At 35.9% G+C, this 27,899-nt stretch overlaps 3 protein-coding genes across 4 annotated transcripts in view; all 3 read right to left on the bottom strand.

Annotated features, from left to right (window-relative positions):
- LOC139961195 (plexin-A4-like) overlaps window positions 1-9,967 on the bottom strand; it is a 92,950-nt gene extending 82,983 nt beyond the window's left edge. Inside the window, exon 1 of one of the 2 annotated variants that reach the window (XM_071960198.1) lies at window positions 9,626-9,967. The gene's annotated coding sequence lies outside the window, so the exon portion shown is untranslated. The remainder of the gene's footprint in view (window positions 1-9,625) is intronic. The other variant, XM_071960199.1, reaches the window with a different exon arrangement.
- The window catches only part of LOC139961196 (uncharacterized), a 101,162-nt gene that overhangs the window by 33,190 nt on the left and 40,073 nt on the right, over window positions 1-27,899 (bottom strand). The gene's annotated exons all lie outside the window — the stretch shown is intronic.
- Window positions 10,945-27,899, bottom strand: part of LOC139961306 (plexin-A4-like) — a 64,402-nt gene continuing 47,447 nt past the window's right edge. The window contains exons 23-37 of the mRNA XM_071960432.1: window positions 27,208-27,338; window positions 26,308-26,373; window positions 25,052-25,129; window positions 23,566-23,632; window positions 22,400-22,546; window positions 22,013-22,169; window positions 21,682-21,788; window positions 21,182-21,275; window positions 20,654-20,769; window positions 19,812-19,907; window positions 18,303-18,460; window positions 17,701-17,851; window positions 15,017-15,157; window positions 14,210-14,284; window positions 10,945-13,836 (exon numbers count right to left, since the gene is read on the bottom strand). Coding sequence (XP_071816533.1) covers window positions 13,732-13,836; window positions 14,210-14,284; window positions 15,017-15,157; window positions 17,701-17,851; window positions 18,303-18,460; window positions 19,812-19,907; window positions 20,654-20,769; window positions 21,182-21,275; window positions 21,682-21,788; window positions 22,013-22,169; window positions 22,400-22,546; window positions 23,566-23,632; window positions 25,052-25,129; window positions 26,308-26,373; window positions 27,208-27,338 — 1,689 coding nt within the window. The 3' untranslated portion in view covers window positions 10,945-13,731. The remainder of the gene's footprint in view (window positions 13,837-14,209; window positions 14,285-15,016; window positions 15,158-17,700; window positions 17,852-18,302; window positions 18,461-19,811; window positions 19,908-20,653; window positions 20,770-21,181; window positions 21,276-21,681; window positions 21,789-22,012; window positions 22,170-22,399; window positions 22,547-23,565; window positions 23,633-25,051; window positions 25,130-26,307; window positions 26,374-27,207; window positions 27,339-27,899) is intronic.

The raw sequence follows: 27,899 nt of genomic DNA, 5'->3' as shown, positions 1-27,899 counted from the left end.
TATTGGTACTTAGCGTTATAAAATCGTCCCAATTGGGTGCTCCCGATTGACAATTTTCTTTGGGCTATTGTCAGGGGGAAATTGTCCGGGGGGGGGGAATAGTCCGGGGGGAAATTGTCCGGGAGGGTTATTGACCGGGGGGTAATTGTCCGGGGGGAAATCGTCCGGGATGGGAATTGTCCAGGGGGGAATTGTCTGGGGTGGGAACTGTTCGGGGTGGGAATTGTCTGGGTGGGAATTGTCCGGGGGGTAATTGTCCAGGGGGGAGCTGTCTGGGGGGTAATTGTCCGGGGGGTAATCGTCCAGGGGGGAGTTGTCCGGTCACCCACAATGCCCAGCTGGCAAAACATAAACAATAACAACCAAGTATCTGTACAACCCTGTACTTCTGTAATGGAAACACACAAATGGGGCTAGGCTCTGACACACTATGCAAGTTCTTACTGTGAATGCTTGCTAACATATATACCATCTGAATAGCAACTCCCTAATATGTGGTGACAGGTAGCTAGTGCATAGGTAGTCTCAAAATTAAAACATTTGACTTGTGTATGAAGACTGCATAAATAACTTCTTTACAGTAGCAAAGGACTATCAAAATTTTACAATTTAACTCTGTTATCTTGGAAGCTATTGTTGACTCTATCTACAGTTGAACTGGAACAAACTGTTCAAAGACACAATTCAATACTTCTGGGCTATTATCTTGTACCATACGTTGTTGTTTTCATTGTTTGTACACCAATTAGAATTGAGTACTGTTAGTATTATTATAATTTACTGAAAGTGACACTTATTTCAAATGCTGGGTGATTTGAAAAGCTTTCTAAAGCAAACTGATCCAAAACAATAATACAAATTCTGTGTTTCTGTTAACCAGCTATTGTTGTTTGCTCTGTATTAAAACAACATAAAGTGTTATCAACCAGCAAAGATATAATCACTTTGGTAGTGCATGATGACATCACATCACACCCAATAAGGGGACACAAAACAAACAGTCATTTCTTTGGCTAATTATATAATAAAGATCCTTGTGAAGAACAACTCCCCCAAAATGTTGAGGAAAATCTTGCCCTAATATTTATGAGATATCCTAGCTATAAAATCCTGTCTGAGGGATGTCATTTTGACATTCTGTGATGTCATTGTGCCACTTTAGATGATCTGTAACTTTTTACTTTTTCTCTGATTTTCTTTTCATATTTCATGGTTAAATATTAAAAGTACATACACTGAAACCACTGCCATCTTTAGGTCATGTTAAGACCTGGCAGGTTCAATTTCAGTTTCAGCATTTGCAAACCCATCTCCATTACAGAAACCAAGAGCCCAACAAGCACTATATATGGTTCCTTGCTTAGTGGAATATTAAGGTGTTGTGTAATGTAATCACCCAATATCATAATATTTATGCCCAAATGTACAGCTATTAACCAACAACTGTATACCAAGTTTGGCTTCAATCGGACTTATTGCAATGTAAAGACTATAGCACCAATGGTGTAGTAGCTCATACCAGATTGATCATTTGGAGAAGTGTTTCTTAATAAATGAGCCTATCGGATTTTTGTACTTATAGATGATTATATAACTTACATTAATATCTATTGCTATCTGTAGGGTAAGAAACAGTTGAAGGTTTTCATAGATTGATCCCTACTGCCCCTAGATGACCCTTAACTAAAATACTAAACAGTCAATATGACCCACCTGTCATGGATTCATATTACCAACTTTCATTAACGCCATTGGTATATCTAGAAGCATTTTAGATATTTTCAAAACAATGACCCCTCATGACCCCTTGATGACCTTTGACCTCAATTTATTAAACATGCATGATGGTCCACCACCCATGGACCATTGTGTCCAAGTTTCATCCAAATCCATTGAACCATGCACAAGAAAAAGCAATTTGAGCATTGACCCTAAGATTGACCACTACTGAACCTTTGATGACCTTGATCTAAAAATTGTGAACACCCTATTGGTACCACCAGTCATAAATGATTATGACTAACTTTAATCAATATCCATTGCTATCTGTAGGAGCAGAAGCATTTTGCAGATGTTCACAAATTGACCCCTAGATGACCTTGACCTGAAATTCCAAACATCCTAAATGTTCCCCTACCCAATGATGATTGTGTCCAAGTTTCATTGAAATCCATCAACAGCTGTACGATAAGAAAATGTTTAACAAGTGTGAACAGACGGATAGATATATAGATAGAAAGCATCATTACAATAGCTCAACCAACACTACATGCTAGTATGAGCTAAAAATGTGGACCCAAATAAGGCCAAAGCGATTGGACCCCACAAATTCGGGCCCAAAGATTGTGTTCCAAAATGCATATGGGGTGGAAATAAAGTTTGGGCCTACTCAGCTTTAAACTTGTAGCAATGTTATAGCAATGTAAAGATTTTTGAATTAGACCCCATAACCCAATTAATATTCATCATGTCAGTGTCAAAAACAATAGGCATAGGACCCACCTCAATTTAATACATCTACATAGTAAGTAAGACAAATATCCATCACTTCATTGTTGAGTTATTGCAGACCCAAGAAAGCGTCACAGACGCACAAACACACACGCACCAAACTGACTGCATAGGTTTCTTTGCTTCTAGCAAGGAACCAATCAGCACTGTAATAAGCAAAGAAAGATATTATATTGAAGAATTGAAGATCTGTTATTACAAAGATTACAGTCTACAGTAAGAGGAAGTAGTGTCATTCCAAATATTATTAGTGACACATATGTTTACACACACCACAAAGAAGTATATGGCAATGATATCAAATTGACAGTAACGAGGTCGCAAACAGACCCACAGTCCGAAGTCCTGACACTTCTGTAGCCCCAATCATAGATAAGAAATAAGTAATGGTTAAACATGATAAGTGTTGCAAATACCCCAATTCAGGAAACCAAAATGACTAATTAAAACCAGGAAGTTCAGGGTTTTGTAAATTTCTCCCACTCTGATCTGTGATCATGCTGTGTGATATCCTGTATGTAATATATGTACCATTGCAACCAACTGTTTAAAACACAAAATAGTTTAACATTTTCAATGTCAATATTTTACATTGGGGGCCAGTTACTAAACACCTTCATAATTCATGCTTGCATGCAAGGTTGGTTGCATTCAGTTGAATATACGAAACAACAAAGTCAAAAAATTTCATTGGTAAGGGAATGGTTTGTAAGTTTTTCTAATTTTATTAACAGAACATAAAATGTTAAACTGATAAAGCCATGCCACAATGCTGAAACACATAATCTAACTAGTCACGCCTACACTCAGATATTACTACATACTAGACAAGTGCAAAGTTGTATAGAATCTTTTGTACACAGGCACCACAGTACTGTAGTTTATATGAGGCATTTAAAAGATTCCAAAATGCACTACACAATAGTTGAACAAATATTCCCTGACTGCAGCATTAAAATATACAGGCTGCTGTATTGCCTACCATGAGAAAATGATATCATCCAACTCAACAGATACAACAACATCTGTAAAATGCTCCAATCATTCAGATCATGACACATTTAGATGTGAGCAAATACTAATATTGGAAAATTTATTGAGACTGTATCTAGGTTTAATTACCTCATGAAAACATTAGCAGGGAGTAATGTAAGGTTACAAACTAAAATTGTTAGCTCCAAACGATAGACTATTCATTTGCGAAGACAATAAGATTTCAAACATTGTTTAAAATGACGTTTTGCTAAGATTAACTGTGCCATGCAAGTATGCATGCCAAACAGTTATCTTCAAATTGTCAAAGGTACCATCTTGCATGATTACTACATCCCATATTTTCGGGTGTGGTTATTTTGAGATTTAATATAATGTGCTAGTCTCTATAATAGTATTGATAGTTATTGACATTTTGTACACAAAATGCAAACTGTTTATTTTCAGTTTCTGTGTGGTACAGTTAGCTAGGTTATCTGAATAGCATGGTAATTTATATGTTTATCATCTTACTATGTGTAAGTTGGTACTTCATGACATGATACTCAGCTTGGTATCCATGGATACAGTGTCTATACATAAATAAGCAATAGACTTGTAGTATTCCATACTTGAGTCCATACTCTAGTTCATCTTTTTCATACTTGTAGTCGGAACTTTGATCTCAGAAATAGCAAACACATCATATTCTTAATCAAACAATCTATACCCAACATGTATAGTAATTGTTTACACTGCACTGTTCACATGTGAATACATTTGTTGTATGTGTGTGTTTGTTTTCAAGTAACTTCTCAAAAGCACTTTTAAGTTGCGTGTACATTTCATTCTGTTTTTGTGACCTTTGAAATGAAAGTCCTGATCATCATGGAGAAGTTATGAAATAAAAACCATTGTTTTTAGAACTCTTCTTACTATTCTTGACAACTTAGCACTGTGGCTGTTTTCACTTTTATATACCTTGTTTTTCAGGTGTGAACTTTCATTTTAGTGTTTTAACTACCTCCAGGGGAGAAATTCTTCATGCTTGTGAATTTAAAGTTCCTTCTTCCAACAATCAGCAATCAACTTTTCTGCAAATTACATTCCTGGAATTGATGTAGTTTTACTGTTTTTTATTTTGAGAGCACATGATAAACGAATACATGTGTACGTGCAAATTTGCAAATTTGTGGGTACCCATGGATACAAGGGATATCTGTGGGTATCCATGGATACAGTCGGTATGAATATAATAATCACCAGACTTGTAGTATTTGAGTTTTTACTATTACCCAAGTCCATACTTCAGTCCATTGTTCCATACTCCTCGGGATGTTGTACTTACAGTATTTGTACTCAGAGGATGCAAATTTCATTACTTGTACTCATAGTCGGAAATTTGTACTTGGACTCTTATTCGTCATAATGTATTTGTACTTGCGCACTACAAGGCTAATATTAAGGGCACAATCTACAGCATATACGTATGTGTGTATTAGGACATGTATATGTGCATATATGGCTAGTGTAAGGAGAGCCATGTGGTCATCATACTGCTTAAAACAAGCTTCAGAGATTATGGAAGGAGAGAAATAAGATGCCATTTGTTATCTTTCTATAGTCTCATTGAAAAGGCTAATTTACGACATTATTCCTCATTGGTTTGTTATTGATGAGCTTTAGAACTGTTCAGATAATATTGAATGACTAATGGTACTGTACAGTGCATACATACACATATGAAGCATACACAAATATTTCAAATTAATTTGACCATCAAGCTGTTGGTCCTAATTCCAGCTTTGCAGGATTCCCTTAGATGAAAAAAAAGAAACCAACAATGCCATATAGCATCATGAAATCAAGAACCAATAGTTCAGCTGATGTGACCAGTTTCGAAGAAAACTAGCATGGCACAATCATGACTCTAGCTTGCTGGATTTAATCAGAAGTATGTACAGTATACTGAAGCACTAAAGTATCCTTACTGAATTATGAGCCACACAGTATACTTATTGTTAACAATTCTTAACACTCAACAGTCAATCCATAGACCATTCCTTTCATTGCACAAGGATCGAAAAAATTACAAGGTCCAATGAGGGTAGTATGTGAATAAGCGAGTTTTTAAGACTCTTTAAAAATTGTCTATGGTACCTTTAGCGGAATTCCTAATGTGGGCGGGGACAGTGTTCCAGAGTTTGTGGGCCACAAATTGAAAAGAATGCTTGCCGCATGTCATAGTTTTTCAATTTTTTTGTGGCTTTAGGAGAATAGCACTGTTAGATCTGAGTGAGCAAGTTGGAAGTTGTAAGGTGAATAAGTTTCCCAACACAAATCATCAAAACCTGAGAAGAAACGATCATACTACCGTACCTACAATACAAACACTTGGAGTGTATCTTAGAAAATTTGTTTCTTGCATACAAAGCATATTAGCAGTCTTCTTGCATGGTCTAAAAATTGGTAAGAATGCTGAGTGAGGTTTTTGTGTATTTCTCCTTTTACCTCACAATCCCTTCCCAAATTGAAACTCTGAACTGGATTTGTGTTACAAATGCTTGGGCGGGTTTAGAAAACTAGTTCAGTGATTGCATTGCCTACATACTTCAATTGTGCCCTTCGTTTTGCTCGCGGAGTGCAGACTACATCCAACCATTGAGCGACTGATCCAAAATTTACCCTGGGTGCTTTGAATATTTGCAAACATCCAGCTCCACAAAATTATGTAAATAACTTTTTATGTAATATTGATTAAAAACCCAATCTTCAGTGGCTACTTTTTAAGATGCATGAAGTACAGTAAGTTACACTTACACATGAATGTTGCACCCAAAAAATTGTTTCAAGTATGTGGTCAAAGGGACTGCAAAAAGTTTGCAATGAAGAAATTACTTTGGTATGAAAGCACATTTTACAATTAGCAACTCTCAATGCAGGTCCCCGAACAAACATCTATGGGATGAAAACCACTTTCAATTATCAGATCTTAGCTTCCCACAAAATTCATAGAATGTCTCAACTCATATTACTGGGTAGTCTCAGAAACAATTCAAGTGCATCTTCCTACCATGAACGCTTGTTGTTGAAACACCTATGTGACAAGAGTGCACACATATGGTATCCTTTACCACCAACTTTACTTTCGCTACACAGGGAAAGTAATGTGACAAGTAGTTGCAGTTAAACCAGCATAATTTTTTTGTCATTGAGTACTGCAGATGCAAGAACGTTTGCAGACAATATGTACAGGTATTTGAGTATCAACCAATCAAACTACAGGAAATTTTGGAGACATCATTGGCTAATTCCAGCAACTGGCTGGTGACTGTTGTGATTTTATTGGTTTCAAACCATCATCTAAAGGGTTGGAAGAAATTTTTATTCTTTTCAAAAGTTGTGGTTTTTTTAAAAGAAAGAAACATGTTCATTCATAAAGTGTTTTTGCATAGATTTATTCGTGATTGTGTGTACTTGGAGTTTGTTTCCCCAAACAATAAAGTTGCATCCGACGGACGCAAGCAGTTTGAAGGTTTTGCATCCCTAGCTAAAACATTGTGTCCCGTATGCGGAATCCAGCATTCATAACGATGCTGATGAGATCACTGGCTTAACTACCTAGGGCTAAGTTTAACGAGGAGTTACACTTCTGAAGGGCACCCTGGTAATAGGAGAATCGTGATAGATGGTAATACTAGATTAGGCGCAGGCTATTTACCAACCGTCGGTTCAATAAGCATGGCATTCTTGTGATTGACCAGATCATCAGTATAAAGGACTATTGCACTGGATTGTTACATGGTTGTCAGTTCAATGAGGATGCATGTGCTCGTTACTTATTCACCTGATGGTTGATTATATGCACTGGTGCTCATTTACCTGATTGTTGGTTAACCGAGCTTTGCACTGCTACTTATTTTATCCAAACCATCAGGTAAATAAGGGGTGGCTATTTACTTGATCGCAGGTAAACTGCATGCATAGATCTATTATGCAAACCCTCAGGAAATAACAAAGCAATGCATCAGGCACAGATCCACCTCTGGGTGTTACAATACAAATGACTTGAGTATGATGTAAAGCAGGGTTGTCCAACCTTTTACAGAGGAGGGCCACGTGGAATGATGATGATGAAGGAGGGGCCGCATGAACCCTACGCTCGATTTTCCGATTTTTTGCCCGAAGCCCAAGGCAACACAATGTGAGCACTGCGCGCAGATTTATTTTCCTTCCTGATAAAACAGATGAATAAAGTTCAGCCGCCGCCCCCCCCCCCCCTCTGCTGAGAGAGTGTCACACAAACCGACCTGTATGCAGTTTTTTTGGACCCAGAAGGTTCGAATGATCGATTATATAGCTTCAAATTGTTATCAATAAATCTGCTCACTAAAATTTCGCACCGTAGAGCATCTCTGGCGGGCCGGACACAACCCTGCAGCGGGCCGGACTGTGGCCCACTGGCCGTAGGTTGGACAACCCTGATGTAAAGCATTTTGTTCAATATACATGTATATACTGGAAATGTATATGTAACATGTTCACTCTCGTCAATTAAAGGAAATAGTTTAGCATTCAAATGTTGTGTCGTACTTTTGAATGTAGTAATCTTTATATTACAGTAAAGGATTCAATTCAGGTCTCGAGTTCGAGTCACTCCAAGATTAATGTATTTCGTTCAGTTACTGAGTTGTTGACAATTGACGACTCATATTAATGGACGTTATATATGAATCTAAGAGACTGACTTCGGTCAGCTTGTGGCTTAAATTTGATAAACCAATGAGGGGGTGTTACTAAAACGAATGACAATTGCGTTACACATAACGAATGACAATATGTTGTACACACTAAAAAATTGCGTTGACTAAAACGAATGACAGTAATGACAGCACAGATATTTGCTTCAACCAGATATCACAGTTCAGACTTCGTGGGTATCTAGATCTAGTAAAGTATGGACAAAATAAAAACGCACCTTATAGTAAGCGAAATTGTAAGTCTGATTTTAAAAAGTAAATTTAACGTCACTTTTCCGATATTTATTGTTAGAAACTAACAATACCATAATCTTGAAATGGCTTCAGTTATCTTTCTATATAAATCTACAGAGGTAAAAAGCACAGCACATAAGCACAATCTCACACAAAAACTTTCCCTGTGGTTTCTATATACCTGTACGTAAATTACACCAAAACCCTGCAACCACGTGATGCGATTTTCCTCAAATCATTTTTGCGCAGAAAACTAATAACCGCATTACTCCACTCCGTTAATCATTCTAGCACTTCTCAACACTGTCCTTCGTTGTCCAAGTTGTTGTCATTTGCAAATGATAATTAACCCTGTACAAAGTCAATTGTCATTCGCTGTCATTCGTTTTAGTTTGTCCCCGCCAATGAGGCTTCTTCGTGAGTTCCTGCTTGCAGGAAGATCTAAAACACATATATAAATACAATTAATTCTGCCCCAGTGGGATACCTCCATTTACTTGTTAGCAGTTTAACATGGCAACAAATAAAGTTGTTTGTCGTTCACATTATTTTGAGAACGCCACTTCACATCCTTAAATTACAGTTTGTGAATCAATGTACGTTACTTGTTAGTAATAGATTTTTATATGATGTCAATTGAAAGGAAACAACACTTCACATAGGCTACCTCATTTACAGTTAAAATAAATAGAACCCCCATCTGGGAAGCAAAGACTTGATGCCAGGTTATACTTGGCTCAGATTCTTGTTAAGATTAGGGTTAGCCTATGCTGACTTGGATTTGGAATATGGTAACAGTATCTAGGCGAATTAAATCTGGCAATATTGATTGGTCATCCGCATACTACTGATATATGTATAGGAAGTCTCAAAAGTTGCCCTGTATTCTACAATTACTCCCCAAAAATATTTCCTTACGTTTGATCTGATCTTACGCTTACTTAAGTTAGTTCAAGCTAGGCTAGCTCTATCCAATTTCCAAGCTGGTCTCTTTAGTCTTTGTAAGGTTAACTTGGTTCGGCACCAAGGCTTAGGTAGACCTAACGTTAGGCTATTCGTAACTTAGTTATGGCTACTGTAGGCAAGGTCTAACGTTAAGTCAAGTTTTTAACGAGTTAAGTTTAATAATGCGAAGTTTTTTGGCCTACCGTTTACAGTGGTTGATGACAAAATACATCCTTCGTAAGACTAAGACCTGTGATCATGTATGGAAGAATCCAATCACAACGTAAGTGTTTGAATGCAGTGCGTGCACAGTGATATTAATGCTATATTGGAGGCTGTATGCCAAACTTACTTAGTTCCTGTTTGTTGAAGACGTCGTGTGTACCTGTCAGAAAATCTACGCTAACCGGCAATAACAACACTACAGTACTTGGCCACACAATGTATGCCTACACAGCGTGAAGTATAATCGTCGAACAGGTCAGCTAGGCGAGTGTATTTTGTATAAGTCACAGAAATGTCTGTATCAGTCAGTTATTTCCGGTAGCGCTACATCACTTTTGCGTAATAACAACTTGGCATTACCTGCTTGAATGTAGCGGACATTAAAAGAGGCATTGCGAAACAACTTTTTGTAAATAGAGGGCGTCATGTTTGTTTCATTTAAGGTGTTTATATTATATCAAGGTTTTCATCTGGCGGAATTTTTTCAGTACCAAATATGAGACTTGGTATTGAAGAGTTTTTAATATTGAGAAAAGTAATTGTAATCGTGTCTGCTAACTCCATAGTATTTAATTCATTGCAAAAAGTTTCATCAAATCATTAATTAAATGTACTATCATGCAGTACTGTTTCCTTTTCAAATCTGCATAACTGCATATCATTTGTAAGTTACTTTTCATGGAATGTTAAATATTATTTCTGAATTTATCTTCTTTTCACTCAGGAGTATGGAACCATCTGACTGTGAACGACTTAATGCAAAATGTAGCCTTAGTGCTGATAAATATTTTGAGATGCAAAGGTTATCTCAAGATTGTTTAAACATAATTTGTTGTATCAATTATCATTACATAGAATGACCTTTGCACAAGACTTATAGTAGAACTCGAGACCATATTAGTATGTTTTGCTCACAATGCAAGTCTGTATGTGACTCGCACATATCCACATTACTTGCAATTTACAGTTCCCATTTTGGCAAAGAAATTTAGCTGTTTTTTTGTTCTATATAGTTTGTTCTCAGTGGTCATATATTGATACAGATGCTTGATTTTTTAATTATTTTAATTTCCAATCTCCAGAACGCTTGCCTGTCACATGAGACTTAAGTTTCCTCATTTTGTAAAGTTGAACATGAAAGTTACTGTTCATAGAATTGGAAATCATTCTGAATAAGTTGAAGTTTTTGCTTAATATCAAAACAGGGTATAGTAAAAGATTTACTATAACCAAGGAATGATCAATAATAATATAGGAATGATAACAAAAAAAGTAGTCAATTGTTTCACTGCAGGGCAAGGTTATAGTAAATATCATTTCATATACATTCTAACAGAGGCCTAATACAAAAAATTACCAGACCCACACAAACAATTACAAAAAATAGATCCCATACAAACAATTACAAACCAACAAGCACTAAGAAGAAAGGGAGAAGGGGAGTGGGGGGGGGGATTTCTGAAGGGAGAGGCAAGGATTTAACTCAGAATATGGCAAATAGGTGTACATGTTATTTCTTATGGAAAGAAAATTAAATATATGAAACAAAAACTGGATAATTATATTACACTCTGCATCAACAATCAAAAGAAAGGCTTCACTTTAAGAAAGTTGAGCCTAACAGTTAAGCCTCTATTTACACAAGTTTGGTTTGTTTCTTTGCAACTTTATTTAAAGTAGTACTGCTGAATGAAAATAATATTAGAAAAAACTAACAGAGGAAAATGTCATTATTCTCTGCATGATTGTACTTTGTTTAACAATGAAGTAAAAAAAAAAAAAAGTTGTTAAAACAGAGGAAATACTTTGTAAGTGCCATCTAAGATGGCAAGATGAAATTATTTTATAATCATAATAATAACTAGTCTTATAATGAGCAGACTCCTACAAAAGTTTTTCAATGCGCTCTACAGGTGCTGAAGGTGCAAAAACTAATAGAGTTGAGAGCAAAGAAACGTTTTAAGACAGTGCCTGAATAGAAAAATAGAATCCAAAGAACTAAGTTCAACCAGGAGGGAGATCCATAAACCTGGTGCAGCATTCAGAGAGCTACGTTCACCAAAAGATCTTGTATGTGACATTGGACCCTGAAGTTGAAATGACAGATTGGTGATATATCATTTTGAAACATCAGATGCTGCTACTTCAAATAAGTTGGTGTATATAATCTATTAATTGAAGAACTATTTCTTGATCCTTGTGTTCATATAATATTAATATTACTATTAATAAATATATTGGATGTGTTATCACTCATGTCAAGGGCTTCATTAATTTTCACACAAACTTTGGGTCAAAGGTCATATGGTATGTACCCATAAAATATATATGATTAGCTTCTATCAACTTTCAAAGACAGCTTATAAGTTCCAAAATAATTGTATTATATCTCCCAACAACCAATATTATGAAGACCATTCATTAATAGTACTCTAAAATCATATTTTAATGAAACAACATGTTGTTAGCTACTGAGGAGATATTGCAGGCATCATTAGCATATAAATATACTCAATAGAAGCAAAATTAAAATAGTCAAGTAGTGGTTCAAATCTACTTGAGAAGACTGCAGTGTTTAGAAGTCATTGTATTTACATTTTGTTAAACATTAATGTAATACTCACCTATTATAGAACAGCAACACAACTTTTGCACTGTCTTGTTATTCCACTATGAATATGATGAAAATAAATTCTTAAAGTTGTAAACTGAACTTTTTAATGTGCTGAAAGCTACACCAAACACTACTTTAAAAAATTCATTGAATGCATTCATTAGTACAATACTGATATAATTGTATATAAACCATCACCATATACTATTAAAGATAAGATGAAAAAGAACATACTTGAATTTCTAAAGCTATTTACAGGCAAAAAATAAAGGAAAAACAGGAACTTTGAGTAACTTGTAGTAGCATATCATATCTGGAGATTTGATTATCCATAAATGAGTGACAAATGCTGGATATAAAATATTTCATACTTCTATAAATCCATATATCTGGTTTGGAAATTCAATAATATGTAATAAAGACAAGTGAAAAAGAAAGAAAAAAGTGATAGAAAAATGGTTCCTGTGAAATACAAGGTGAAATAGCCACCTCTTGACTTGAAAACCAGCTGCTGATAAAACATAGAAAATCAAATGAGCAAAATAATGAACAAAAAAACGGCCTTAGACCAAGTGCTCAAATAACCATTGCAATAATTTTTTAATCTTTAATTGTATCCATATAACCTCCCTACCCAAAGTAACCAGTCTTAGCAGTGAAGGAACACTATTTGACTGTAGCCTCACCTAAAATCATCTAAGAGAAATTTTAAATTCTCATTTACAATCACTTTGCATAGAATCAAGTAATGTAGATTATGGACATTTGCTGAATCAGGCTCACATGATCGGTATAAAGGAATATAAAATGTTCACGCTCATTATCTGTAAATGTTTTTACAAAAATTGACAAAACCTATCTCTTAAACAGTCATGTGCTATCCATTTTGAAATGATCTAAATATTATGATATCAGCAACCCTTCAAGCAGCTGATTGCATGTGTCGAGTCCCTCCCCTTTCATCACAAACACTATTGTTAGACTGCTTTATGTGTCTTACAGCAGATTTGAAACACCTTGAGAAAGCTTGTTATCTTTTAGTGGAAAGCATTAACATACAATACATACAGCTCCCTCATATCAGATGTACCTAGTTACCATAGTTTGTGTGCAATACCTTGTGGTAGTTACTTATATCTGCTCTTTTTCTAGGACAGCTATGAATTTCATGAGAATAGTACTGTTTACTTGATACATCTTGGAATGTTCTTATGGTTATCCTACATGACAAAATGAGTATAAACTTCAAAGTTTGACTGCTTACAAAAGAAGAGCCTGCCATGTTTGCAATGCAATATGTCTCCTTCCCACCCACCTAAATAGCTATCAGAGCATGTTACATGACACAACTTTGTCATCACCATGATGTTAAATACCTAAATATCTTCATTTTATCTAAAAAAATTGGTGATATAAACTCTTTCATTATTGCAAATATTCCTTAGTCCAGCCTGCTTTGTGTATTGGAGTTTAATCATATCCTGTAATATCAGCAATGTAATCCAACAGGGATTTCAATGTTCCTGCCATGTTTAACTCCTGGCAAACATCATTTTCTTCTAAGCCTTCCATTAACTGTTGGTAAAGAAAGCAATATACTGATCATTAAAAAATGAGCATTATATTAAACTTCTATGAGGTGTTATGTTTCAATTCAAATTAATCAATGAAGTTTGTCAATTAACTGTCATAAGTGGTAAATATGGCCAATTATTCCACAAAATGAATGGCACAAGCCAAATCAATTGCCTTAATTTAAAACTTCTATTCATACTTATTCTTGCCTTCTAGGTTTGCTTTAAATAATTCTGCATATACCAATCACATCTTGTTCTGCCCTGATCAATGGCAGGATCTAACATGGGTAACATCAAACACCTGTGCATATCACATAGATTTTCAAATGATGTATTTCTGAGCATATGAAGGAATAGATTAGTTTACTTACTGGTTCCTGATAAGTTTGCAGCAGTTTGAAGAGTTCATACTGAGTACTGGTCAGGTCAAAGGTGTCGGCAAAATCCTGCAAAGACAAAAGAATAAAACAATGGATTGAAAGGAAAGGGAGCATGAAACGATTATTTCAGCAGTACATTCATGCCTAAGAATACTAAACATACACAAATCTTACCTTTTATCATTCACTATTGTTCACATCTTGTCATTTGACTAACTTCACTATGTATACTTAGACAGACCATTAGTCTATGTATCCCTTTATGTTGCAACACATACACAGTCTGAAGTGCTGTTCTACCTCACTGAGGAACTAGCTACCTCATACTCTTAAAGCCAAATCTTCTTTACCTCCAGGCATGAAAAACAACTACTTTACGTGTTAACCTGTTATGTGTATGTGTGAGAGAGAAGGTGGGATTGTGGGAGGGGGGTGGGGGAGATGTGGGAGATTTCTCATGTCTTTCTTTTGTATAGTTTAAACAAAACAAAAAATTATGTTTTTCATCTAGGGAAACTTCTACTTGTCCAGCATCAAGAGGTTTGAGTTTACTTCCTTTCACGTTTGCATAGTTTCTACAACTCTATACACATGATAAATCAAATAAATAAATGAATAGAGAAATATAGAAAAGAATGTGTCCTTCCACAGGAATACTCAATTTTTAAGTATGTGTTTCATCAAATCAGAAGAGCAAACAGGGAATATTTAAAAGAACTATTAAATGGACCCAGATATAATTGAATAAATTGATTTTGAATACTTTGAAACAATACCAATTCTAAAGATGTGATATACCTCTTGCAACAGGTGGCACTCAAGTGCTAGATCTTCCGAGCTGATTCTGCCCAAAGACTGAACATGCAAGTAATGGTTCTGTAGCTTGTTGATGTATCCTGGTAGGAAGTTAGAGTACAGCAATCGACTGGGAGAAAAGTCCTAAAAAGTGGCAAATGATAAAAAAGGTTTTAGTACCATCTGGCAAATGCAGTTTCTTACAACATAGGATGTATTTATCATATATGATAGAAGATAAGAACATAGGTACTAATTGACAGGTACAGAGTAGCCTTTCACAAATCTTGTTTGTCAATTTCACAAAGAGAACTACATGTGATTTTAATTAGTCCTGAAAAAAAGTTTCAAGATCAATATATCTTTACATTTTCAGGTTTACCTATCCTGCATATAGATATTCAATTTATAGCACATTTAATCAACACAGAACGTATGTCTATCTCACTCATAGAAATTGAACTAGGAAAAATGCTGACACAGTGTATTGCTGTGTGTTCAAGCAGTGAAGCCTTGAAAATAGTGAGATCATTTGTACGTCTTCATACGTATACATTGTGCATTCAACTTTGAAATGGAATCTGATTTTACCCTTTTTATTCAAAAGAGAAGGTGTTCTTTTCACAACAGAGACATGTTATGGTGACCAGAGTGGTAAGCACTATACTTTGAAAACTCTAATGACTTTCTTTTTTTGCCTCTAATGACTTGAGCAACTGGAGTGTTTTATGCTCTTTTAATGTCTGGAAAGTGTCATTTCCAGTATCCGAGAGGCACATGGCAAATATTTTCTTTTTTGCTTGTATTATTTTAGTGCTCCACTCAGATAGTGTCATAGTAGAACCTGGAAAATGCCATGAGAAGCAACCCAACCCCCCCCCTTCCCACAAACTCCCACTTGTGTAAAATACTTCCATATTATTTTGTGCATGCAGTTCTCAGTTTAATGTTTATGTCGCAAAGTGGGTAGTAGATTATGCAGGATAACAGATCCCACCTTACTAAGTGAGAGTGAAGAAAGTTTGGTGCATGTTCTATATTAGTAACAGCATAGGCGTAGGAGGCGGGGGGGCTGGGGGGGCTGCAGCCCCCCCAACCAAAATTTTTGGTGAAAATTCGGGCAATATGGTGATATTTTTTCGGGCACCTACTGAAAGAAGAAAAATTTGGAGTGTCTATTTCAATTTTTTTTTAGTGAAAATTCGGGCAATATGGTGATAATTTTTCGGGCACCTACTGAAAGAAGAATAATTTGCAATGGTTAATTTGCAATGGTTTTTCAATGGTTAAACTGATATTATTATTATTATCGTAACGACTTCCCCAATAATTATAACCAATATGAAAGGGTGATAAAACGGAAAATATAACCCAAATGTTCGCGCGCTTCGCGCGCATTCAACATCTTAGTGTGCATACCATATAAGCATTCATTGGGTAAAGGCATGTGATGTAGTAACCGATGAATGCCTATATGATATGCACATTGAAATGTTGAATGCGTGCGAAGCGCGCGAAAAATTTTGGCTCTATTTTTCGGGCAAGTCGTTACAGCCCCCCCAAATCAAATTAGGCTCCTACGCCTATGAGTAACAGTCATCAAATAATGAGATGTTAGTACAGTAGTGGCTTGTGTGTGTCGTTTTGCCTACAAAGCTTTGTCCGAACATGGTTAGTAAATATTATTAGGCCTTAAATCATAGTTGAGTAAATTTAGGAAAATAGCCTATAAAGTTACTGTCCAAAACATACCTGGCTGGACTGAGTAGGCTTTGGCCTACCTCAAAACTCAGATTACTGGATAGGTTGATACTGCCAATGCCCTTTTGCCACTCTTTCAGTGTTGGGAGGATGTTTGAACAATTCTAGATATGTTTTATGTTATATACTGAAATATTCTAGGCTTAAGTTATGACCTAGGCTAACCTAAGTTAGACATTGGGCAAGGCTCTGTACAGTGTCCTAAAGCTAGATTAAGCCTATTTTCCTAGTATTGAATAATTAGTGATAAGCCCAGGACATCATTACTGCCATCCCATGTTATTCTGGCATTTTTATCTATCTTTAGGGATACAGTTTTAAGTCAAATTAGGTGGTGATAATCTTTGTCATTAGGCTTTAGTCATATCACATCCAAAAGGAAATCCATAGCCGGTCTAGGGACCTAGGCTGGTTAACTATATCACAGGACCAGTGTATAAAAATACAGCAGCTGAGCAGACGACACTATAGTAAAGTTATTAGATTCCTATGTATTTGCTTCTATTATCACTTCCTAAGAATTACCTGTGAAACTACAGTCCACTGTCACATTTTGGACGATTTTGGCACCCAAATGCGGCACACGATATCACCATTTCAAGTGACTTATGTGAACTATATCACTTTAATTATGTCAAAGACGTAGTGTTTGTATTATTTCCTTCCGGACAAGCAAAGGGCCACCAGTTGGATGAGTGGCTTCAGTATATGTTGCATCATGTCGTTCTTCCTACTTCAATTTATATGATCTCACCTAACATACAGTACAAGTTTCCTACACAATGATAATAATTGGCTACCTTACTTGCCAAAATAACCTGGTGAAATAATAACATATATTTGTCTTGCAGGGGAAGCACTTTGCACTTGCTGTAATAATATATCATCTGTCGCTGAGAATGAAGGCATATTGTAATCCAACTAACCTGGCTTTTGGTTGGTTTACTTCTACCTGCACAAGTGTCCTTCACGACTTGTACCAGAATTCTGAGACAGGCCTGGATATAGTTCTCTGTTCCTACATCTAAGGCATACTGAGGGTTAGCTATGATGGTAGTCCAGTATCTCAAAGCCAACCTATAGAAGACCAAATATAAAGATAAATCCACATTTTGCCCCTGAATGAGCCAGAAAGAAAAGGAAAAATGAACCAATTTTGAGTGCAACTTCTGGCTTTTCTCACCATCTACTGTGTATTTCCCAACTGAGATTGCTATAAAACTATTTTTGTTAATTAGTAGGTCATTAATAATTCCATTCCATTGTTTTAAAAAAGGTTATCTGCAGTGAAAATGTGTAATTTGCCTCTTTTATCTCTGCTGCATTTTTGGCTTTCTAGTTCAAGTAGGATGGGAGGGTGGCTTCCTTAGAATTACATAAGTTATTAGCTTGACTGGTTACAAAGTGAATGTTGTATCATGGTTTCATAATGATAATGAACTGTTTCTAACAATTCATGCTCTCCCCCTCACTCACAGAAAACAACAAAGTAAACCTGCCTGATTTGTAATCACACATTGAAACTTACACATTGTCTTTCCAGGCTTTAGCAAAGTCTGGGTCATCTAGTTTTCCAGCCTCTTCATCAAAAAACTGAAAGAGATACTGGATAGCCTTGGGTATATCTGAGTCTTGTTCCGTAAACATGGCATCCAGCAGATTATCAACATACTTTTGGATGTAATTCTATGGATGGAATGATAAATGAAAGAAATTTACTCTCCAAATTATCAGGAAATTTCAGGTTTTATTTATCTTAAAAGGATAGGCCAGAGGATGAGTAATGAAAATAAACAGATTCTATGCATCCCGGTCAAATTTGAAAGCAATTCCTACATAAAGTTATCGAGATATTGCTTATTGAAATTGTCACAAAATCTACTATAAGGTAACTTAAAGCAAACAGTTGTGATGTCATAGGTGAACAGTGACAGCAAAATGTTTTGTTTACCTTTTGCTTTTCGCTATTGTTTTTTAACTTTTATGGGATATACCAAGTTTAAAATAGGAGATTTTATGTGAATATTCAAGGAAAACATGAATGACACATTTGTCACTATGCTTCCCTGACATATCACACTGCAGCTGCTTGCTTAAGTTCATGTTGGGTAAGAAACATGTTTAACTTCGAAAGCTATTATAATTATCTTGAAACCGTAGGCAGGAATTGAATTCAAATTTCACGATGATGCTAAGGAAATGTTTCTCTCTCAAACCTTGTAAAATCAATTTTTCTCAGGAGTATCCTTTTAATCTTATGAAGCATTCTACCCAGCCGAAGCAAAGAACAACAATGTTTCGACTATGGAGCACAATGTTGTTAGCTGATTGTCTTGTAGCACCTTACAACAAAATGTTAAAACCTTCTAAGAAAGTATTAATTTTCAGAAATATTAACAAGTAAAAGTACCATTAGTTTCACAATAAAGGCCTTGTCCTGCTACACTTTTGTGACAGATGTTGGAGCTTTGTTCTGCACTGCAACTGATAATATTATGCTACTGCACTAGTTACTGAATGACGGGGAAAGTGGAACAGGGTTTAGTTTTGCACTTCTTTTAATAAAGTAAGCAGATACTAAAAATAACTTTTCATGTACCATTCCCCCTTGCCAACCTTCCCCTTTTTCTCACCTCACTGAAGTAAAACTCTGATCATGCAAAAATACAAACGTTCAGAAGTGAATGAATCTTACCCTTGTTGCCGGGAGGAATGGCAGTGAATGAATCTTACCCTTGTTGCCGGGAGGAATGGCAGTGGATGAATCTTACCCTTGTTGCCGGGAGGAATGGCAGTGAATGAATCTTACCCTTGTTGCCGGGAGGAATGGCAGTGAATGAATCTTACCCTTGTTGCCGGGAGGAATGGCAGTGAATGAATCTTACCCTTGTTGCCGGGAGGAATGGCAGTGAATGAATCTTACCCTTGTTGCCGGGAGGAATGGCAGTGAATGAATCTTACCCTTGTTGCAGGGAGGTATAGTAGTGAATGAATCTTACCCTTGTTGCCGGGAGGTATAGTAGTGAATGAATCTTACCCTTGTTGCCGGGAGGAATGGCAGGACAACTTCTTTTATCTCCTTCCGTTTGCTCTTCTTATCATCCTGGTCTTCATTCTCATCTTCTTCTTTCACCTGTATTGATTAGAAAGAAACTTTATTGACAGTTTACTTCAGAGAGGTGTTTCTGCATGATAAGTAATTTGACAAAGCACTGTCCATCATCAATCTAGCGATATTGTTTCTTAAATAGGTCAAACCTATAACAGTGATTACTGGGAATTTACATGGAGACTTATTCTACAATGTTATGTGTGTTCCAATATATGAGTACCCAGAGATGAAATGTGTTACAGTGCTTTCTTTAAAACAATAGTTTAGATGACTGGTGGTTATTTTATCGACAAAGCTGAATGTTTTGCTGAGATCGAAATCAAAGGGTCAATAGTGTCAGCTTCATGGCCCCATGAAAAGTTAGTAATGCTCTTTGAAACCAAAAAGAGAGGTAAAGGTCTAATTCTAGTTTTCATTAATCTGTCTTTTACTATATTTCTCAAGAGCCAAACCACAGCAACCCTTCCCCCATATGCCCTTTCACCATCAGACCCTCCCCCCCCAAAAAAAAAACAGAAAAGTATCATATAATCAATTAAAGTTGAAGATAATTAAGCACATAAGCATTATTATCAGCACTTTACCTTTCTAACTACATCACAGATTTCATGCTAATATAGATAATTACTTCCATGCAATTGAAATCCCATACCCGCAATCCATCAGAGAGACATCTTCTTCTTATATATGATAGTTACACGGCTCTGATTTACATAATAATCATTGGTAAGTGAAACAATTCTACCTTCAATATGCATATATCTCACCAAATGCCAAACTCTGGTTCCAGGGGCCAACCAAGGTAAATCAATACTCATTCTGAATGTATTTCTTCTTGCTTGGACTCCATTCACACCTCCATCTGGTCTCCAATTTCCTTCTGCTGAAAGATAAGTAAAAAGTAGATTAATGTTAATTTTCTTATTAATGTTTGATGTATTATGATCATTAATAAAATACACATGCTGAATTGCACAGGGTTGTTGCTGAAACTTATTACAATACCAAATGACAAAATAAGTTTCTTTAATTGGTAAAGGCGTTGCATAAGGGGCGTAAGATGTGGAGGAGAGGTGCAAGAATCCTGGGAGAAAGTTCTAAGAGAAGGACACAGAGATGACAGACAGGGAAAGGGTATGAGAGGAAACGGGATACAATGACTACTGAAACAGGCTTCTTCACAAATACTTCAGAAGTGGTGACTGATGTTAAATGCTAAATTAAAAGATTATATTGTAGAACTGCACAAATCATGATTCAAATTTCAAAACACATCTTGTCTTGATTATATTTACCATCTACTTCAGCAGTAGCACCTTGACCTGCAGTTTCAATGTTAGGGTGCTCTTGTTTCCCTACCAGCTCAAAACAGGCATGTTCTGGTGTTACCTGTGAGATGTAAGAAACATTGACTTTGTTAACAAGTTACTCGTAGATACACAAAACTCTTTCTCAGTTTCTAGCTAAACATTGCCATGTTCGAGGATGAAAGGTAAATTTCAATAACAAAAACAAATTACAATTACTGAATGTTGTCCCTCCTCCCCACCCATGCCCTCTCCTCCCATTCCTCCCTCTCCCACCTCCTTGCTCTCTCCAACACAGTCATTGGAAAACCTCTGTCTGATAATAGCCCAATCTAAGACATTCCAATAATTAGGAAGCTGTGCTACAAAGATAATTAATTCCCCAGTATATATATATCTGTCACAAAAGCTGGTTTATTTTCCAGTAGTCTTTGGACTTCTCCACTATCATTAACAGCCGGTATCTGTTTTCTCTGTTTATGACTTACATTAAAGTCTGCAAGAGTATTTATCTTCCTCCAACCATTCTCTGTGTTTCCACTGAGTTCATCTTCATCTCTAATGATGAGTTGTCCTTCATTCCCAGTACGCCACACTATCAGAAGGGAAATAAAACAGTGACAGTTAATATGGAACATTAATTATTCTGTCTAGCTATGCACCATGAATGTAACTAAAAAGGAATACCATACACAATCAATTGGAAAGGCTTATAAAACTGAGTGAGATAACAAGAGACAAATTCAATGCCAATCAAGATTAATCAAGCTGAATTAAAAATACAACATGGTTCATTAAAGATGACATAAGTGTACTCACTCAGATCATAAGAGGATGGGAGAGGTTGCTCTGAGAATGGGACGTCTTTATAAAGCACTGACACAATCTTTTCTTTAATCTGTGTAATAGTATTTACATCTAGAACAGGCAGAGAAATCTTCTCTCCTGTCACACTGTTTGCAATCAAATCAACGTTCTGAAAAATGAAAATTATCAGTGTTTAACAACTGTATTCTTAAAGGAACTTATGTAGAATGACAAACTGATCTTCTGTCTCAGAGTGAGTGCATGTCATGCACATTAAAAATGGATTTACTGTGAACCTAATCCTGCCCTACCCCTCCCCTCTCCCCCTCCCACCTTCAACTATTCTTACTCTACATGAATTTATCTAGCAATTTTTGTTTTAACTTGTTGAAAACTTACAAATTCAGTGAAATAGATTTGAGTTTCCAGCATCCTTTGGTCGTTGATTGAGAATTGTGACTTGCCAGTGACAGCATCGATGGGGCCCTTTTGACAGACGTACCTAATTACATGGTACAGCTGGTAAAGTGGAGTTGCTGCATTGGCCTAAAAAATATGCATAAACATAACATGCTATGACAGGTATTGATATATGTGGCACACAGAAATTAAGATGAAAAGTTACAGATCATTCCCTTACGTCCTGTACTTTATATGTATAAACAGAATTTTGAAAATAGGCTATTCGTCTTTGTCTCATTAAGACATTCCATGGTACTTTAGAATAAATCAATTTTGGTGACATGGAAGATATTAAGGATCCAATCAACTTCTATCTGATTCATGCAAAATATTACATTTTGCATTGTTATTCTTAATAGAAACACAGGAATTTTTCTAAAAGAAGAGAAATGATATAGTGCATTCCCTACTATTAAAAGAAAGTTGAATTATTATTATATCTTTTCTAGGAAGCAGTTATTGAATTCTTTCTCTTGCATATATTCAGTATAGCATTTACCCTTTGTCAGTTATTATTATTACTGCCACTGCTTAGTCATAACATTGAAATAAAGTTTTTGTATGCATTGTAAAGAATGAAGAAATATTCCCAAATGAATCTACCAAGAACATTCTCATTAAACATGGTAAACAACTGATAGTATTTGTAACTCATTTAAGTGAGTTATCCAAATATATGGCAGAGTCATCCAGAGGGGAGTTGCAACAACAAACTTAATTCCCCCTTCCCGGGCCCTCTTCTCACAGCCATGGTACTGTCTGACTAAATTAATAGTTTTGGTACCAATATGGTGTTTTACCTTCATTGTTGACAATAATATGTAAGCCAGAAACTGTGACGATTGGGTACCAAATACTTGCAAGTTACTTTCTGTGAAGCATCTTGAAATATTACTACTATTAAATGTAAATTTCAATACACACATAGCTGGAATAATTTCCACTTGTGTGATTTCAATACCTTCATCATTGGTTCTAAGTTTATTTCTGAAACTGATTTCATTAAAATGTGCTGGCAATTAGTTGTCTTCAAACAGAGAAGGTTTTACAAACATCTTAAATCAAATGCATATTTTTACCACCAGCTGTCATGGTTTCATTACCTTGAAATATTTGTACAGGAAAAGAGTAACCCAGTTTGATATCAGCTTGTCCAGAACTGTTTCATTCCTTAACAAACAATGGAACAAAAAATGAAAACAAAAGGAACAAAGCTAACAAAAAGTTACAAACAAAACAAAACAACAACAAAACATAAAAAACAAACAATTGAAGCGGTGGCAGTCCCTATGTTCACCGTTAAAGTCTCAGTAACTTGTCTGTCAAATTTAAAATTCGACCTTCCCAGCTTACTGCACTAAAAGCTCAGTGAAAATGACACCGTTCTATACAATTTTCACATTAATTTTCATTATATTTATATAGTTATATATCTTCGAGTTGTATCAATTTCGCAAGATTTTTTAACGAGTCCACAGATTCTACAAACTTCAATCAAAATTTGCAAGTCCTGCCAACAGATCATGCGCCAATCAAATCTCTGTTTCGTTTATGCCTGTTAGGCCTAGTATTGCTTTCACTTTTGTGGTTAGCCTGTCTTAGGTCCCTTCTCTTGAATAGTATATTTCTCTCGATCTTACCGATGTAGCTGTGAAATTGTGTCATATCCCTCCATTGCAATTAATAAACAGGTGTTTTTAGAAGCTTAATCCGTGGAATTGAAAAAGTGGACGATACGAGTATAGGACTGTGTTAAAATCTTGATCGGGCCGCATGTGTAGACTATTTAGCTTACATTTGTGAAATGAATACGCTGATATGGTTGGTCGCAGTGATTTTACAGTAAATCATTCACGCCATAAGGGCAACAGAAATAAATTTCTTTCTTTCGATTGCGACAGCTTTCTCCATTAAACCCACCTGGTCAGAGTTCATTTAGAATAAGAAACAATCTACTTTGGAGCTTTTTTTCCGAAATTCATTAGAAAATTAGAAAGTGCACCATAGACAGACTTGTTTGTTGTTTTGTAACATATAGTTACCGCAGTGTACAGTGAATTAGTCGTGCATTAGCGTGGGTTATGTGGGACGAACACCATCAGATTGTGTCAATATTTGCCCCTTAATGTATGATTATTGCGATCCATTAAGTAATTTTTCCTTGTTACTGTTTGATTTTATCCAATGACCAGAAACGTAATAAACATCAGTGTTAAAAATACCACCAGAGATGGCTTTTTGGATCATATATAGTAACCAAAGAGCAACCAGTCAAACCCACTTTGTCAATTCATGTTAGTCACATGACCAGTCACATGTTTAATATTTCTTATTTATCCTTATATCTTAGCCATTTTAAGGGCTATTTTGATGCAGTTTCAGTAACAGCATCATAAAGGGTTGACTCTATGCCAGGCTTGGGACACATTGTCACAGTATCCAACCTCAGAAAATGTGTGATTGTGGTACGTACCACACAATGAAGGCAGAAGAAACATATTTCCCATTAATCACTAACCAGAAATTTGTTGACAAAAATTAGAAAGCACAAGAAGTGTATGAATAAGGCAATGTTTGAAAAAGTATTACCTGCTGAACAAAATTCTGCATTTATTTCGCTTGCCATCACTATCTTCAATTTTTTCTCTCATCAAATTGGACAAGACACTAAAAAAAATAGGAATGGACAGAGAATTCAATCACTTTTTGGCTCACCTTCGTAAAGATAAAAAGAAATCAAGGATAATGTTTGCATTACGGGATACTACATACAGACCAGTGCACTAGTGAATACTACAAAGCAGTGTATACAGACCAGTGCACTAGTGAATACGACATAGCATCATATAAACCAATATAAAAGTGAATACTACATAGCATCATACAGATCAGTGCAATAGGGAATACTACATAGTATCATACAGATCAGTACACTACGGATCACTACATAGTATCATATAAACCAGTGCACTAGGGAATACTACATAGTATCATACAGATCAGTGCACTAGTGATTACTACATAGTATCATATAAACCAGTGCACTAGTAAATACTACATAGTATCATACAGACCAGTGCACTAGTGGATACTACATAGTATCATACAAACAAGTGAATACTACATGGTATCATATAAACCAGTGCACTAGTGAATACCATACAGCATCATACAGATCAATGCACTAGTGAACATGACATCATACAGACCAGTGCACTAGTGAATACTTCAAAGCATCATACAGACATGCAGTGCACAAAAGTGAAAACTACATAGCATCTCATATCAGTGCATTAGTCAATACCACATAGTATCATACAAACTAGTACACTAGTAAATATTACATAGCATCAAACAGACCAGAGGCACTAGTGAATACTACATAAGATATCTCAGACCAGTGCACTAGTAAATACCACATAGCATCTCAGATAAGTGCACTAGTCAATACCACATAATCATACAAACCAGTACACTAGTGAATACTACATAGCATCAAACAGACCAGAGGCACTATGGAATACTACATAGCATCTCAGACCAGTGCACTTGGGAATACAACATATAGCATCACATAGACCAGTGGCAGAATATTACATAGCATTGTACAGACCGTGAATACTGCATATCATCATACACACCAGTGCACTAGTGAATACTTCAAAGCAGTGTACAGACGAGTGCACTTGTGAATACTACATAGCATCTCATACCAGTGCACTAGGGAATACAACATAGTATCACACACTAGTGCACTATGGAATATTACACAGCATTGTACAGACCAGTTCATGTTGGTCACTTTGAGACCAATTAATGAAGGTGTTGAGACTTGCACTACTTACGATGTTAGGAGTTCCTGCTTTCTATCCAGCAGTAGACACACAGACAGGAGTGATGCTATGTTGACTCTGCCGGGTAAGATTGAAAAAAAAAAACTTACAATATCTTCATCTCAAAATAAAACAAAACTGTTAGCAGACTGTCAGCAAACAAAATTTACTGTTGTTCTTTTAATCCTAATGTGTTTAACATTATGGTACATAAGTTGAAAGTGAATGATATGTCACTTCAAAAGCAAGAAAAGTTAATAATTCTCAATTTTGAGCTAAATGTAGGTCTGAAAATTTGACTAGTTTGGAAACTTGAGTGCCATGCTGTTACCAGAGCTACTGTTAACAACTATCAGTTTGCTCTAGACACTATAACAACTGTTAGTTTGTTATAGACACTAAAAACAACTGTTAGTTTGCTCTATACACTAAAAACAACTGTTAGTTTGCTCTATACACTATTAACAACTGTTAGTTTGCTCTAGACACTATAAACAACTGTTAGTTTGCTCTAGACACTAAAAACAACTGTTAGTTTGCTCTATACACTATACACAACTGTTAGTTTGCTCTAGACACTATAAACAACTGTTAGTTTGCTCTAGACACTATAAACAACTGTTAGTTTGCTCTATACACTATGCACAACTGTTAGTTTGCTCTAGACTTAGTTTGCTCTAGACTTAGTTTGCTCTAGACACACCTGAGCCACAATGTAATACATTTTGTAAAGACAGGCTCTGCTTTGATTGGAATCTGCTTGGATATCTTATGAGAGATTCTTGTACCTATATTCTGGTAAGGAGAAAGAGGGTCGGGGCAAGTAGAGGGAGAGGAAAGTATTGCAGAGATAACAAACTTAGTAAGGAATTCTAACTGTTTTCATTTCAAAATAAACTGAAAATTTCCTACCTGTCCCTTGGACCAACATTGCTATGACTGTCTATGGTTCGAATGAGGGTTTCCAGGAAATTTTTCTTTGAAAGCAGTTTAGATGAAAATTCTTCCATTGCAGACCTGATCTTTTCATTTTCAAAAATTTCCTGAATGAAAAGGTGTACCAAAAGAGCTGATGTTAACAAACCAAATGCTTCTCTTAGGTAATTTGAGAATGAGGTATTCCCTTTCAGTGCTAGAAATGGGATTAAGGTTGACAGGAAGGGGAAAATTGAATGTATATAATCGACCTTGATTAAGTACTGGAGCTAATGAGGGACCTCAGTAGCAGGGATACCAAGTCAAATCTATTCAAAGCCTAGCAGGACTTCATTTGCATTATTTGGGTGAAAATGCTGACAATATGGTATGATATAGTCCCCTCAAATTAGTGTCATAATCCATCAGTATATTCAAAACAATGTTTGGCTTACCAAGTGGTACTTTAATATACGCTATGTCTTTCTGTGCCCTATCTTGATATTTGCAGGTGATTTACTTACCTCTTAAACTTAAGGTCATTCATTGCTATGTTTAATACAAAACAGCAAGACAAATGAATGTTTTTTTTTTCTCTCTGAATGGATTTGAATCATATTCCTCTAATGCAGCACTTAAGAGTGAAAGTTCTTGCTAATTTAGTATTCACTAACATGAACTTTACCAGA

Source organism: Apostichopus japonicus, chromosome 20 (assembly GCF_037975245.1).
Source record: "Apostichopus japonicus isolate 1M-3 chromosome 20, ASM3797524v1, whole genome shotgun sequence".
NCBI lineage: Eukaryota > Metazoa > Echinodermata > Holothuroidea > Aspidochirotida > Stichopodidae > Apostichopus > Apostichopus japonicus.
The sequence above is the reverse complement of the archived record's forward strand: the minus strand, read 5'-3'. Positions and strand labels throughout refer to the sequence as shown.